Source organism: Plectropomus leopardus, chromosome 5 (genome assembly GCF_026936395.1).
Source record: "Plectropomus leopardus strain MGB_pleo_1.0 chromosome 5, ASM2693639v1, whole genome shotgun sequence".
Classification (NCBI taxonomy): Eukaryota; Metazoa; Chordata; class Actinopteri; order Perciformes; family Serranidae; genus Plectropomus; species Plectropomus leopardus.
Genome location: NC_142180.1, coordinates 16,831,983 through 16,849,041, shown reverse-complemented (window position 1 = coordinate 16,849,041; position 17,059 = coordinate 16,831,983). Strand labels below are relative to the sequence as shown.

The following is a 17,059-nucleotide window of genomic DNA, read 5'->3' as shown; positions in this document are numbered from 1 at the left end:
GTTTGTGTGCCTCCAGGTTGGATTTCAGGGGATCACTGCTGGATTGCATTATGGTACAAAGGCATACAGCACAAAACGGGGACTGGGTGCTGTCACTTATGAAAACCTTTATTCCGTTCAGCAGGACTACAGAGAAAACCTTTGCCTGAAGTATTTTGTAATGGCATGCAGTTGTGTGAGTAGATATTGTGCTCTTAATTTCAAGAAGCAGCAGCACTAACAAGTTTGGAGGACAGGGGCTACCAATTGTCTTAACCATGGCCTCATTTGTTTACTTTGTTATAATTAATCCTAAAACAATATAATGAGGTTTTAACTGATTTGCTTGTTGATGTCTATTCCCCCAAGGTCACTCTTAAATAAACATCTAAATCTTTTCAAAATCATTTAAACTGTGTATTGTGTGGTTACAGCTACTGTACTAAAAATAAGCAAAAACACTTGCATAGCAGCTTAAGCTTATCAATGTTGCATTTTGTGTTACAAAACAACCACCCACTTCCTTAAAAACACAGAATGCTTTGAGATCATAATATATCCCTCTGACATTTGGGGTTTTCACAGCCCCAACTCTCTCTCTAAAATAAAGGCTCACTTTTGCTCTTGGAGACAGGGAGACTCAGACGGCCTCGGCATAATCAAAAGAAAGAATTTCTCTTCCATCGCTCACCCTCCCACTCTTTACTGTCTGTACCCGCCAGTGCCTCAAAGGGGGGTCCATCCAAGCCTCCACCCAGTTAAACTTTAATGTGACTGACAGTATAATCAGCACCCATTTCATCCTTCATTTTCACTGCATTGTTTCAGCCTCTGTTCCACCCTACAAAGCAAGAGAGGGAGAGAGGGCCTCTATTCTCTCTTCGCCTGGTGCTTGTTGGAGCTGATAAAGGTGAATAATGTGCCGACAGAGCCCGGGTATTAATCCCCATTAAAATGCAGCTGGCTCTCTGAGCTCTCTGCGGGGTAATATTAACTTAAAGGCTTCATTCTGTCCTTTTGAGTTCGAAAATTAAGTTCCCTTCCTCCAACCTGCACCCGCCCCACCCAAAAAGTCTGAAGCTACAACTGAAATAATGCGGAGATGAGGAGCGATAAGAGCAACGGCTGTCACTGTGTCAAATGTTTGGAGAGGAGTTTTCAAGTAACAAGACCATTGTCCCGGCCCCATTAGGCATTCCTACTATGCTCATAACTGCCTTTTTAGGACCTCGTAAACAGTTGGCTACCTGTGCTGACGATGGCTTTGATAGGTCAGTGGGTGCTTGTTAAATAACGCTGGCATTGCTTTCCTCCCACTGCCAGCTGCTTAGATGAGAGGAGAGAGGAAGGCTGCAATCTGACTGTGACTGAGAGCTCAATGCCCACATGAGGAGTGATAAGAAACATCTACAGTGTGCATTTTAAGTTTTGAGTTTCTTATCTATGGATCCAGTTTTGAATTATGTATCAGGTCATGACCCCTTCAGATCTATTTTGGTTCAGTTTCACAATCTAATTGAAAATCCCTATTACTATAACAGAATAAAATAATAATAATAAAATAACGTTGATTAATTTCATCCTGAATCTAGTTTTGTAGTTCGGCAACAGAGGAAACATCTGCTTCACTGTCTCAAGCTATCTGTTAGGGGCAGGAATCACCAGAGGCCTCACGATATGATATTATTACAATACTTTGGTCACGATACAATATTACTGCTATTTTACACATTTTGCAATACGCTGAGTAATGTAATATTATAGTGCAATATATTAACTTATTTTCAACTGCAAATGATCTGTTTTATCTAATAAGATAAAGTTGTAGAGATAAAGTTTGTCACTTCCATCATTTTTATTGCAGCAAATGGTATTTAGCAGACTGAAAAAGTTAAATGTGTATCTTCAACATCAGCAATTTATGTAATATGAAATCAATACTTGACGACTGTGTTTTGAGTAAGGGCTGACTGATACAAATGTCAATTATTAATTAATGAGACGGATAAATTATTTTTGGAACGGATTTGCATTTACAATAAAAATGAAAATATTTCTGTCAATACTTAGAATTTGGAATATAACTAACTCCAACACAAAACTTTGTTTAAATGCCTTTAGCAAATATTTAATCAAAACCGAAATGTTGACATCATAAACAGCAGGTTCCCAGCAACTTTTTTTTAATAAAGTCAAGTGAAATTTCAATAAAAAATAAATAAATAAAAATAGCTCCCTGAGGTTTTACAAAGTAAATGTTTCTACCATGCTGACACTTTCTTTGCACGTCTTAATTAATTATTGTTATCACTGGGGCGGCCCCTAGCTCAGTGAGTGGAGTGTGTGCCCCATGTAGGCAGTCCTTAGCAGCAGCCTGGGTTCAATTCCGGTTTGCGGCCCTTTGCTGTGTGTCACCCCCGTTCTCTCTCCCCCTTTCCTGTCACTCTGACTGCACTATAATAAAGGCATGAAAAGCACATAAAAACCATCTTTAAAATGAAATAAATAAATAAATAATTATTGTTATCGCCGATCATTAAATAAAATGCTGATTCAGATAATCAGCAAAATGCCAAATATTGGCCCCCAATAATCAGCCAGGCCAACAATGTGTCCCCATCAATGTGGCCAACAATCCCTAGTTTTGATGATGCCACACAAAATATCACTATACCTTACTGTATCGATTTTCTCCCACCCTTAAATGTTATGATTGGCTGAGGTCCAGATTCAGAAGTATTACGTTGATAAGCTAGAAATAATGACAATATGAAACGCTTGTCTCAATCAGCTGGGAAAAACTTACCACTCTCACTGATGTGTTATATTGCAATCCTCAAACAATACTGAAAGGATAACAGGGCCATTCAGAGCAGCATCATTGCACCTGACAAACGATGCATGACTGAAAGTTAAAATCTGCTTGCGGTCAGTGCACAGCACTTTGATATTTATGGCCACTTAACAACAACTGTTTGGTGATTCTTTATTAGCAAAGACTTTTTTGTGTACTGTGACTTAAGTTGTCACTATAATAGGCCTTTCACACAGCAGACATTTGACTCTCCATCGTAGAAAAAGATCAAGTGGAACAACATCGACTGTGGCTCCATTCCATTAAGGTGGGACAGTAAGTCAACGCAAACAACATGAGAGCTGTGAAACAACTAAATAGAAAGGAACCATTACTACTATTATTTATGTCCACTGTGAAATTGATCTATTTCCTCTAAGATACGGGTCCATTTTAACACTGATTTTCGAAGGTTTTTCACCTGGTGTTAAACTGAGACACTGACTAGAGGGCTAGGGTGGAAGGAAATGGAGCTCTCTTACTGCTGATGACCAAGATTTAGCACAACACACGTGTAACTAACAACATGGTTAGTGTCTTCATTGTGGGTTACAACTGGGTTTTCCCTGCAATAACATTAAGTCCATTTATAAAGTGTAAGCCACAGTCTTGGGACAACAGTAATGTAGTTACATATGCATAGAGCTGTATCTCTGATCATCCTTCCAGCATGTTTTAACGTACATTACATATTACCTGGACAGGTTTTGTTTTCCTTTGAAGAGAGCCTGTTTGTCATAAATCACTGTTTGTTACATATTCCAGCCACTCCAGTACAAAAGAAGGACAGCGAGTGACAGGGGCTATGCATTGGGGATTATTGATTTGTTCTCAGCTCTTAACAACAAGGACAAATGGTGTGTCGATTTAATGTAGTTTGGAATGGGGCGACTCCATCATCATCATCCCCACATCTTATACCTCACTCTTAGCAACTTGCAATACACAAGTTAATCCTCATCGATCAAAACAGGGGTTAGGAGGAGAACATGAGTGGCGGCAGTAAAGAGGGAGAAGTGCAAGGAGAAATGTTTTTTCACAGAGCGAGGAGGAGAACATGAGTGGCGGCAATAAAAAGGGAGAGGTGCAAGGAGAGATGTTTTTACACAGAGCAAGGAATAGATGGCTGTCAGCTGAGTCAGCTAAGCATGTCATGTTTAAAAGTAAACTCTGCAGGAATTGTCAATTACTGTTTATATTATACAACATTCAAACTTGTTCCTCCCTATGTACACTACTTACATGTAAAATGCACAGTATCATTGTGGGAACATTACATTTGTTGTAATAGAAAAGTTGATATTTTAGCAAGGTAGTTGTCTAAAAAAAAAAGCTACTTGTCCAAAAAAACATGCTCTCTTCATCTCCATCCTCTCCTTCAGTGCTCAACAGTAAAAGTCAAAGCCAACATAAGATTCACTTTTTGGAACGTTTGTCTGTTTGGTGTTTAGCGTCTCAATATTTTTGCATGTTTTTTTGGCGCTTTGTCTGCAGTTTTCGTAGCTTTATCTTAGGTGCCTGCTGCCTTAACTTGGCAACTGATTGCTACCTTTTGATAGTCCCAACCTCACCTGTGCACTGGACGGAGTCCCTTATTTATCATCTGTGTCCCCTCTCTAAATCAAGACATTTTTGCAGGTCCCGGGAACGCAGTGTAGAGGAAACACATCCTTTTTTTAAACTCATCAGCACTTTGAGGACTTAGAGTCACATTGTGGATAATTGATCTGTCAATCCAATCTGAGCAGATCAGATTAAGGGATAAATGGAGCGGCTGCAGACTTTTAGACCGATGCAATTAACGCTTAAGTTTCACTTTCACTACGCCTGTCCTTCTGCTGCTCCATCTGTGCCCAGATTGCGCCCTGCGCTCCATGAGTGTTGTGCAGTGAATAACTTCAAGATATAAATATAATCCAATAGTGCTCCTAATGAATGGTCCAGTTCAAAAAATATATACTCAATACATGGTGGCAGATTTTTTTGTTTAATGTGTGAGAAACCCTGAAAATACAGGTAGAGGGCAGAACGCCTAAAAATAAATACACCACCACACACTTCTAGTAGGTCAGAAGGGATAATACAGTGGTGTCACTTTTGCATGAGTCTATACATTTTTTTAAAAGCAAATCCAGCATAGCATGCCATTAAGTGAATTAGAGATACCAACTCATAAAAACTGATTTGGAGATTTTAGTGGTCAAAACCTGCATTGCTTTCGGGTTGTGACACAGTGTTTGCTCCTCGGCAATATGAACCACTCATCAATGCACAGTTCAGACTGACTGGACTTCATATGGGCTTTGTAGGTTTCCTTCAACTCGTTCTGCAGAACACACAGCTTATGCTGCTGGCTTCACTTAAACCAGCCTCTCATCCAAATCCAGCATCTATAGCCCTCTTGATCTTTTTAGAACAAGTGACTGCACCCACTAAGTGCTTCAAGCTGCTCCTCTTCTGAGGCTCCATTTTTGCACAGCCAGGTGACAAATCAATCAATTTTTTGTATGTGGTGGGAAAATGGGAAATCAAAGTTTCTCAACAGCCTAATACATGCAAAAGACTTCTCAAGTGTGGCCCACGGCGTGAACCACGCAGTTCAGTGTGAGGACCATCGTGTCAGCCAAACAACAACTGCCAAAATGTTGTTTATTGTGAGCTATAAAGGGTTCTTAACAGTGTTGTGCATGTTGTGCTTAAGAGAAGTAAAGCAGGATGTAGTTGAGAAGAGTTTCCTTACTTTCTAATCCCCGGTGCAAAGGAAAACCAGCGAGTGTGCTTTGGATGTGTGTTAGTGTGTATTCTGTACATGCGTTAAATGAGAAGCATGTGTATGATTTTATGGTGTGTGTTGAACAGTCAAAAACACTTTGTCCTTCACTTACATAGCCAAGGCAGGGTGTGAGAAGGGTAAAATAGACAAAAACCGATGGATCACAGCCTCACCTTGTGCTAGCCTCTCCAGCCTCTTGCCGTGCTCAGGTGGGACAGCATACCTGCAGACAGAGAGGGGGGAAGATGATCAGTTTAGTGAAAGGTTGGCCTATTAAGACTGCTGTATACTAGAAGGACACAATTTAATGTGCAGATTTTTACATCTTTGACGTATGACTCCTTGGGTTCTTTCTGCCCTTCATCAGATGATCTACAAGGATTTTTCATCCAGGGAAATCACAATTTTAAGACATTTTTAATGACAGGATTTTGCAAGTAGAATAGAAATTAAAATGCAAACTGTAGGCCCATCAGATTGTGAATGGGCTTCCTTCTTAGCAAACCGCTGTCTTTTTAACAACCTCTCAACAAAATCAGAGATGTACAGAGATGGAAGGAAAATAGCAAATTACTTGAGGAAAGAATAGAAGAAATAATATAAAAATAGAAGTTTGTATTAACTAAGGTTTAAGAACAGTAATAGTCTGAGCTGTCAGACAAATTTAGCACAGGAACAGTCCAAGGACACATGGTCACTGCCAGCAAGCCACAGCAAACGTCTGTATGGCTGGTACATTAGCAAAAAAACACAGACGACAAAATCACTCCAGCAACAGAATTTGCACAATAGAAAGAAACATTTGCCTTGAGTTAGCTGAGCGTTCTTTAAGAGTTAAAACTCACAAAATAGAATCAATCACTAAATGCTGCCCTTTATAAAAGTGTTGTCTAGATCCTTGAAAAAAAAGTTATCATTTGAAGGGGAGAAGAAGGGGAGAAAGGGAGAGTGGTGAAAAAGATTAAATGGCCAGTGAAGGGCAGGATCAGGAGAAATTACTGTTTTGGGAGTGTTGGGTTATTTCACTGCCCTCAGCACTCACCATTTTAAGAAATGAAATTACCCATGACGTACACCTCACTGCCCCTCCCTCCCCTTTTCTTTTACACATGCATACATCATGAAAACCAATCATTAATTCTTCTCAGTGTTTGGGGGGACGGTGGTTTTAGGTTTATTACTATATTGCTTTGATCTGATCTAGTTTGTCGAAACATTACTGCTTTGATATAAAACTGTGGAATCTGTGCACGTTAGAAATTAGAAGCCCCTCTTTTTGGGTTTTATCTTTTTTTCTACTTTGAAATTGCTTCTGTATTATACTAATACATGAGCTAGGCACTTTAAAGTATGTACCATTACATTAAATGTCAGATGCTACATTTAGAAAGCGAGTTTATTTGTAAAACAGAGTGGGAGGGAGCCAGCTCAGCTCAAATCTGATCTGTTCATTTGTGAAGTTATTACAACGCTCTTTATTACTTCAATTATTTCCTCTGGGTTTCTTAACCCTCAAGAGATCTGAGGCAATGAACTATGGTTGAGGGGGGAAAAAGCCTACATTTCTCCTTCCTTACTCAAGCCTCAACAGCCACATGGATGTCTGAAACAAAGGGAGAACGAGAAGAAGAAAATGAAAAAAGGAAAGAGCAAAGATGGAGAGATGATGAGAAGCAACAACACTTAAGGGGAGACATAAAAAGAATGAACAGGAGCATAAGACACAGAGAGGGAGAGAGACAGAGAGAAATAATCAACACAAAGAAAGTAAGAGACAAAGTCAAATTCAGTCAGAGGTGCCAAGACACAGTGCCACACTGCCATCTGTAGACGAAAGCTTGGAGCTTCAGAGAGCTGCAGCCTCCACCAATGCTTATTATTCTAGCCTGGATTTAAACAAATAGCCCACATGAGAGGCTCACTGTGACCAAAGTCCTTCATGCCATTTCAGAGCAAGCAAATGACATCTGACAACAAATCAATGTGTTGAAATTCAGTTTATTACCTCACAGTTGTAACTGGCCAATTTTAGTGAATATGCAATTATCTTATTCTGGTTTTAAGACCATGTAAGACCACAATCATCCTCTACATGATAATATATTTTTCATTTTTGCTCTTGGCTTACAAAAGCTAATACATGTTTAGTATCAATAGTAATGAAAGAGGTTAACAGATCGAAGTAACTATAATGCAAAGAAGAATAAGACAAGTAATAACTTCTGACCACTTGTGTTTTACTTTACTGTTTAACCCCAAAAATTTGCATCAAATTAAACCCACTTTTGGGTTTTAATTTTTAATTCAACCTCAGTTCCAACCTTAAACTGTCATTATGCAAAAGGCCTTCTTGTGAGAGCCAATATGAGCAGATATAGCCCTGTGACCATATTAACTACTGACTATGTGACTATTTTTTATCCATGTAGCTCAACATACAAATCCCAACTGCACTCATCATTTATGATGTTAGCTCTGACGTTATTTTGGGAGCCATACACGGGAGCTAAAACAAGGTGGGTGTTAAGCCATGTGTGTAACAGTGCTTGTGCGTAGCTAGACTAAACACATCAGGGATATCCCTCTGTTTTGAAGATGAAATTAATATTGATCTTCTCATCTCACTCTCAGTAAGACAGCAAATAAGTACATTTCCTCAAATGTCAGAGTATTCCTTTGAAGGCTTTCGTGTCCTCCGGGAGGATCACACTGCAAGGTTTTCTGTGTAAATGTGCATCTATTTCAGAGCGGAGAACATCCCTCAGATGATCCCTTCCATCCCAGCATCGAACTAAACAAATCAGCCGATCAGCGTGTCTCCTGCTGTTCCCTCCCTCCTTAGGCCACAGTTGCCATGGCAGCAACACGTCTGTCACTCCAGCAGCAGAAAGAGAAACGCACAAATAAAAAGAACACACAGCAACTGAAGGCTTGAACTTTTACACCTATCTGTGATAGAGGTAAAAATTACCTACAGGAGGACAGCTTGGCTGGCAGGTCGAATTAAGCTGTGACGACAGCATGTTTTACACCTCGGTAGACATGCTGCATTCATGTGCAATCTTCCTTTTTAGTTTACAGGTCATAGGCACATGTGTAAAGAAACTAGAGAAACTTGCTTTTCACCATTTTAGTGCTGCAATTAGTTTCTCTAGTTTCTAAGCAGCACATGACTTATTCAATCAAACAGTGACCAGATAATAGCAGCATCATAGTGCATGCATGCACCATCAGGATATAGAAAAGAACAGGAAATTCCCTTATTCCAATTTAGGACTGTTCACACAATATTCCAGGATGGATAACTCCACTGCTAGTCTAAATCACAGCAGATAAAGCCTAAATTAGACACTTTTGCACTACTGTGTATGCATTTAGAGCAGTTTATTTACTAGTGAAAAGAAACGCAAACAAAAAGTGTAATGATATTAAGATTTTTTTTGTATGTAACTGGCAGCAAATGTGGCTTTGAACGTCTTTGCCAATGGTTTGTTGAAACTTCTGTAGTGATGTTCAGAGCTTCAATTTCTGGAGACTGACGGTAACTATTTTTCCTATTTGGCTATCCAAAACAATGGTTTGAATGATATGACCTGAATATTATTTCTGACATTCAAGTATTCCACATTCACCAAGAGTTCACTCTCAGTATTTACTGTATTTTTGTGCACAAATAAGCATGAGGCCAGAACCAAAACATTGCACCAAAAATCCAAACTGCAATTACAACTCAACTAATGCTGGATGCAGATCTCGACTTTTCAGTCCCTCTCCTATGGGAGAGAAAAACTGTCAAGCAAAAATGGTTCAAAACCTTTGGATTACAGAGGAGGTTTAAGACGGATGGATTCATAATAAACTCCTGCCTTGCCGGGAAGTTGCAGATGGGGTACACTTCAAAATATCCCTTTAAATTGTCTTTCGTCAGTCTTTCCCTACCTTCTCCCCACATGCACTGAGGCTAATCTTTTATCTGACAGCAGATCTGCTGGTGTGTTTTGGGGGAGAGGTGTGACTGAGTGGATTTGAGCAATGAAAATAAAGAGAAAAAGAATGATGGAGGGATAAAGACCGGGAAAAAGTGACAGGCCTCTAAGGCTGAGATCTTTTACACACTCACCCATGTGTGTATGTGTGTAGCAGTAGTAGTCGTTATGGTGAGGTCTGACTTTGATGGGAGCAGAGTTGAAGGGGGAATGGACTTAATTTCACAAACGGCTGCACTATGAGAGGAGAGGAAGAGTGTGTGAGTGAGTGTGTGTTTTAAGGGGGCATGCTCTGTTTAACAGCCTGTAATTACCCCACCACACACAAGTGTAAACGGGAAAATTATTCAATTTCAGAAAAATGAGGGTGGGAAGGCATGGTAAGCACTGAGAGAGAGTGACAGAGAGAGAACAAAACAAGCAAGAGAATTAAAACGGGGGAAAAAAAGAGGAAAAAGAAAAAGCACAGAAATGTATGGTGTGCAATCATTCATCAAAAAGTAAATTAGTCTTAATGGGGATGATGGTACGGGCAAAATAAGTGGACATAGAAAGAGGGAGAAAGCAAGTTCAGAAGCAAGAAAGTTAATCGCATTAATGTGTTGGCAAACTGCAGACTCAGCACTGGTAGATACCAGCTTTAAATTATATGGGCAGTGTGACATGCACAAAGAATTTGTCCCGTTAATAAAAGAAAGAAACTGATGTAACGTTGTGCATGTAAATCTCTACTGCTTGATTTGATTAGGTTTCCCCTTGCTTCTTACAAAAACAATTAGCTGAGTATCTTAAGGGAAGCAGACACTGACGGCCTATACCGCACATCAAAACATCTGCACCTGTTTTCTATAGCACCTTTTACAGTGCCTATTCAAGGCAGGGTCATCATGCCATTGCACCGCCGGACCATTCTGTATAGAGGGTACAATCATGGAATAGGAGGATAGAGATGTGTCTCCGTTGAGCCGCATATGGAAGTAGTTACAGAGCCAAATCAAATTTCTATGCAACCAGGATAACCATGGGATTATGGGAGGGACTGGTGTGATGTTTTACAGCATGGTATGCATGCGACTCAGGAGATTTCATAAGCACCTAGCAGCAATTAGCTGCTAACTCAAAGAAGAACAGCAGATGTTAATGTCCGCAAATTAGTAAAAGAATGAGATTTGGAAGCTTCTTACCCTACCAGAGGACAGGATGAGCCACCATTTGACAGGGACAGTAAATGATTGTTATTGCCATGTTATCCCATTGTTATTGTTAAGACAGGGCTGATGATGTGTATGTTATATGTCACGCCTCTTTTGCTTCTGCAATGCCCACATGCTGTCTAAAATCACACACAGGAGTGGCATGACGACCTTGTTTGATTCTGTCTAAATGCAAAGTTGGTGTAAAGAAAGATTTTAGTAGCGGCCTATAGCACAATCTTTGTAGGGGCTTGTGTAACACACTGAGCAACTTTAAAAGCATGTTATCACAGTTGCTGCTCCAAAAGGCCTCTGAAAAATGTCTTGTGTTAAATCATTAAGCTTTTGATAAAGAAACTTTCCAAAAAAAGAGAAATGTGAAATTTGCTGTCGAAAAAGTCTGCAGAAGCTTTCTGAAATGTACAAGTATGTACTTCCTCCATCCACTCTAAAAAAAAGAGTGCAGCTGTGATTTTGATTCTGGTGTTCAACAGGCTTATAGAACACAGTATGGGTTTATGCCTGTCATTTCTATGTTGTCTCTCTCACTCACACTCACACTCACACACACACACACACACACACACACACACACACACGTTGACAGTAAGTTGTAATGATACCTTCTCGCTCTCAGTGTGAGGTGTCAAAACGAGACAGATAGACGATTTTAATGAGATCATCAACATCAACATCTCAGAGAGGGGGAACTGCTAACACACACAAACTGAATACCACTCCAGGATGCAGACAGGAGAGGGAGAAAGGTGGAGAGGAAACATACTGTGACAAAAAGGTAGACAGGTGAGAGTGCAAACACAGAAACACAGAAACACAGAAACACACACACACACACACACACACACACACACACACACACACACACACACACACAGGTAATACTGTATTTCTGGATGCTCGAAGGTTGGGTTGGCTCTGCCCACCACCTGCAGTGCCATGGATGGAAAGCAATATTAAGGTAAAGAAGGGAAAAAGCAAACACACACGAGGAAATCAAGAGGTGGAAAAAAAGATTTTGTTGCAGGTACCAAGGAGAGGGGGTGAGTGACGGACACAGAGGGGAATATAATAATGATGTGCAGAACAGAAAGCAAGAGAGTAAAATAGCTCAAATTACTATTAATACCTTTACAACAGCAGCTACAAATGGTTTCAACAAACGTGTGCATTCAAAAGTGTGAAGTCAATATCAAACCTCTAATTTCACAACACCTGATTTTCAACAACTTTTTTTCAACATCCCTGAAGAGATGTACTGTACAAATTGTGATTCTTCAGAATGAGGATGAATTATAGTGATTTGCTGGGAACACAAAAGAGGAAAACAACAAACAATTCTTAGACATAACAGCTGGAAATTATAGAAGAAACTAAAAAACAAAACTGAATTCTAGCATTATTCATGAAGTGTTTTTATCTAAAGGTCAAACCCAACTTGAAAACAAAAGCATGTCAAGGTTTATTGTCAAATAAGGAACCCTCAGATGGTGAAATAACCAGTGAGAGGCCTCAGTATTGTGAGCACAACACAGAATGATCAAAGTATCACTTATAAATAGCATTATAGTCTAAGGCAGAGACTAAGAAATATCTAAAGCTTGCTCCTCCTGAAAAACAAGAATCTAGACACTGAAGGATGTAGTTGTCCTGAAGTTGTAATGTTAAATGCCCAATGGAAACTTCCCACACTTTGGCCTCAGTCTGTCAAGAGCGCTGTGGACTTGTTCACTGAAACAAATGGGTTGAAGAGCGCTGATGTATACTACAGAGCAGATGAAACAGCAGTGCCATAGGAAGAACATGTGCTGCAGGGATAAGAGCTTCCAATTGGACTAGCATACTTTGATGGAGGTTGTGCAGCATACAAATACTATTGATCGTGGTAAAATTTCAGGAAGGTATTAAGGTATTAAAAAAAGATCCTGCACAGGCCTAATTTTGACAACTCATTACTAATTTAGAGCCATTTCTAAACAAAAATACATTTTTTATATACATTTTTTAGGTTCTCTATAACAAATACTTGCTGGTTGCTCAAAGATTCTCCCTTTGTCAGATTAAAAGTTTCGGGATTTTGGACTGTCAATAGGATAAAGCATTTGATGACCACACCTTGGACTCTAGTAAACTGGGAAAAACTGTTTTTGCCTGTTCCTGGCATTTTCTCGCCCAATATTTATTTATTTATTAAAGTTAATCTGGAAAAAATATTGTTGCAGCCCTACACTGAAACAAATGTTTGCTTTTACCAATAAAGAACTGTGTGAAACAAGCAAAGCTTTGGTTTATTATAAATGACTCTACCTGCTATTCTTAAAATTAAACTGTGTAGAACTTCAAGGAGATAAACTAAATAAATAACCATCAGACACTGTTTTTTTTCTGGCTGAATCACCAGGCAGCTCTATCTCCACCACACAGGCAGATTATGTTCCTGCTGGGTTCCACATGGGCTTTAGATGGTGCCGTTAACCACCATAGGAATTCAGATACTATCAGGCAGGCAGCATCTTCCGGCTGTTGGTATGCCCACGGTGTGAGGCAACACTGTCAGCTGCTGTTTGTCACACAGCTTCCCATCCAACCAGATTTGTGGTTTTTGCAATCATAAAACTGGCTTGACTGTAACAAAGTCTACAGTTGTGCTACTTTCCTTAAAGCCAGATAAATTAATAGCAAGTGCAACTGTGATGTTGTCTCCACTCTGGCAGATGTAAAAATGTGTCAAAATTTGTGATAGCTCAAAGAAACATACAGTGGAGAGAGACCACTCCAGAATTCAGTTGCTGATTGTAATGGTACAAGGGGAATTACATCATTTTTTGAAAAGTGTAACTAGTAGCATGGAGGAAATACTCTTTTTAAAATACTTTGAAGACTTTGCACTTCAACATTAAATTACCTTAAAGCATAAGGTTAGAAAATGTTTTTCGCAGTGACTTATGCAAAAGTTTTAGAATAAGAACCAGTGGGTGATCACTACTGGGTGGGTCAAACATAATCAGTAATTCAATTCAATCAGTGATCAGAAACAATCCTAAAAAGCCAGAGCAAAGCCCAAAGGTGGCTTTAGTTACGCTGAAGCCTCCACTCAGTTATTTATGCAGCATGAAGTTGTGGCAGAATTCTGATACTGACATCTACAGTATAATTATAACTGGTATATCATTTAATAACATCATTTTTTTATCCACTTACCAGGACTTGGACTGTCCAAAGTGCAGGTAGTTAATGCTGTAGAGGTCCATGTCCTCAGTGTGCCAGGCAAATGTGGTCTTCCACATGCCGAAGTACAGGTAGGGAGTGTTGACACCCTCAATGACGATGCCACACTCCTGCTCCACCATATCAAGCAGCGTGTTGAGATGGCCAATGTTCCACTCTTGAATATCCTGAACAGAGACAAAAGGCGTTTTGGTGATTAGCATACACAGAGTTGTCCACACACTGCACTCAGTCAATCACTGACCACCTGATGGTGCTGTAGTCAAACAATAATGAACCTGCTGACTTCCAGATCTTTGATCTGAACACTATTGTGAAACTTTTTTGATACAGGTAAGAAATCATAAAAACACGTCAAAAGTGGCTTCTTATAGTAGCGACATTTCATTACAATAACATTTATCTATGAATCAATTTATTCAAAATATGGATCTCTAGAGTGGATGAATTTGAAACAGAGTGTCTTGTAATTAAAGTTCCCAGATCATAAAATAATATATTTATGAAGCAGCAATTCTGAAAAATAGTATTGAAAACATCTAAAATGCAGATATTTAGTGCCAATAGTGTTCTTTTGTCCTCAAATCGCCCTGATCAAAGTATCAAGCAAAATACGCATGGTTAGAAAATCAGCCCAAGCAATAACATACTTCTTGGGAACACACACAACCCTCACCTCATCATAGATGGAGCCACTGACATCAGCACCATAAATGGGAGACACAAATGTCAGGTTCTTCCAGTACTTCCTCTCTAGATCGTCAAAGTCTTTGTGCCGAGGGGTGCAGTACCTGAAAATGGCACAAAGGTCATATTGTAAGCAGTAATTAAGGAGATGGCCTTTCAGCTAAACCATTATTTTGGCAAGCATCCAGCATAATGAGCAGTGAGTCTAAACAGCAGAAATGGAAATATTGTTGTTATATGCAAAATATCAACAATATTATTTCTCACTATTGGTCGTATTTTATATGTTCATCCCTTGATAAAATCCTCTCTCTCTCCATATATATATGGTTTCATTATCTTCTCTATTCAATTTTATGTGACATTTTCTGCCGGCTAGCGGGCAAAAATGCACCAAAACAAAACTACAGCCTGTGTACTATCAGCCCATTGTTTGTTGTTTTACATGCTGTGTCAGTTTCTAACTTTAAATCAGCATCTTAAGATGTTTTTTAACACTGATCAACAGTATAAGACTACTTTCATTTAAAAGAACCAGAAGAAATCTACTTTAAGACCATATCATCTTCAAAGGGGGAACTGTTCATCTCAGCAGAAGATGCCACCGTAAGAAGGATCGATTGTTGACCTAACTCTGTTACCATTCAAGCTGAAAAAAAACAAACAATTTTTTTTTGTACTACAGTAGTTTCATACTAATCATAGATCAGTCGTTGCTAGGGATGTTTGGTTAACCATTTGCTGGCATGTTAAGGTACATGGCACAAGTTGTTCTTTTTTTATTTTCATAGCCTTTTTGATAAACCAGTGGTCTTTAATCATTATGCTAATATTTGATTTATCAAACTGAACTACGTGTGAGAATATAAATGTAAGAAAACATTGCTTGGAGGGCAAAGCAACGCAGACGGCTCGCCTCATCAGTCTAAATCCCCTTTTTAACACATAGGGCCCTATTAAATGGATCTATAGCACGTGGTCTAAAGTGCACAGCGCAAATGCATTAAGGGCGTGTCCAACCTCTTTTGCTGATAAACAGTGCATAATATGACTGCAAAGTAAGGCACAAGGGGTAAATGGGTTATATAGCCCTTTAATTAATCATAGGTGTGTTTAACCAATCAGTGTTATCACTCATTCCTTTTAAAAACCAGATGTGCCTGCACCTGGTGCACTGCTATTTACATAACGGATTCTGCAAACAGCAGAGGCCAGCATTTTTCTGCTGAGAATAATGCAGTAAGAGCAGTAATGTTACTGCAGCAAGTATCATGTGACATTTAAGAAACAAAACTAAAAGCTGTCAATACAAACTTGATAGAGGAAACAACTAAACTTTTAGATTCAGAAATAACAAATGAAGTTACACTGCTCCAAGTGCGTAAATGTGCACAGCATTTCTCTTAATGGACAATCTGCTGCCAAGTCTACAGTTTTGTGGCTCTGCTCTCTGCTATGTTCACATTTTAGAGAATTTAATTAGTATTTTGGTCATTAATGATGTATTATTTCAGCCACACGCAAACCATCCTCACGTGTGTGTAGCAAACAAGAGTGTAAGCGTCTTGTGAACACGCCTATGTCAGCGCATCTTACTATCTGAAAAATATGCCCTTTAAAATAGCAAGAAAATACTTTAACCACTGACTTTAGACACGGTTTTTGTTGGTCAATGGTACAAAAGCCTTTTGTTGAATCAGCAAAACACCAACAGTGCGCCCGACCTCACCGTATTTTAAGACCTACACGCCAATGGGCACAGATCTGGGAGCTAGTACTGGCTACTTACACAACAGGAGCATTGGCCATAAAGATGACACCTGGGTAGGTTTGAAATTGGAAATGACAGTTTCTTTTTGCGGGTGTAACATAGGGCCTGTGCTGACAATGTCTACCAATATCAAAGAGAAACCACACTTATAAAGGAGGTCTCCGGACTGGAATCCAACTTACTTTTTGCTGTTGGCCAGTTTGCGGTACTCGCTTACAGTCATAGACTTCTTCTGGATGTTGTACTGGGTGAACAGACCCGACTGTCCAGTCACCACCTGCATGATGGGAGCTGGAATCACCATATCCTCGATAGTTTCATAGGACTTCCTTGGTTTCCAGCCCTCCGGGGGAATCACCTGGTGAAGATTTTTAGCATTCATATTCAATCAATAGGCTGACATTAAAATTGAGGCTTTCACATTTGGGCCACATGTAGCTAAATCTTAACGCTCAAGAACCCATCAAAATCTTAGTTTAATATTACAGGTTTTTCCATTGTTATTGAAACAAAATATGGAATCTTAAGACCCTGCTTTACCATTTTAAGTAGGAATGGACAGTAGCTGCT

General features: G+C 39.4%; 1 protein-coding gene across 1 annotated transcript in view; it reads right to left on the bottom strand.

The window, feature by feature from the left end:
- kdm4b (lysine (K)-specific demethylase 4B) overlaps positions 1-17,059 on the bottom strand; it is a 60,380-nt gene that overhangs the window by 34,235 nt on the left and 9,086 nt on the right. The window contains exons 3-6 of the mRNA XM_088077630.1: positions 16,672-16,847; positions 14,708-14,822; positions 14,005-14,198; positions 5,780-5,829 (exon numbers count right to left, since the gene is read on the bottom strand). Coding sequence (XP_087933756.1) covers positions 5,780-5,829; positions 14,005-14,198; positions 14,708-14,822; positions 16,672-16,847 — 535 coding nt within the window. The remainder of the gene's footprint in view (positions 1-5,779; positions 5,830-14,004; positions 14,199-14,707; positions 14,823-16,671; positions 16,848-17,059) is intronic.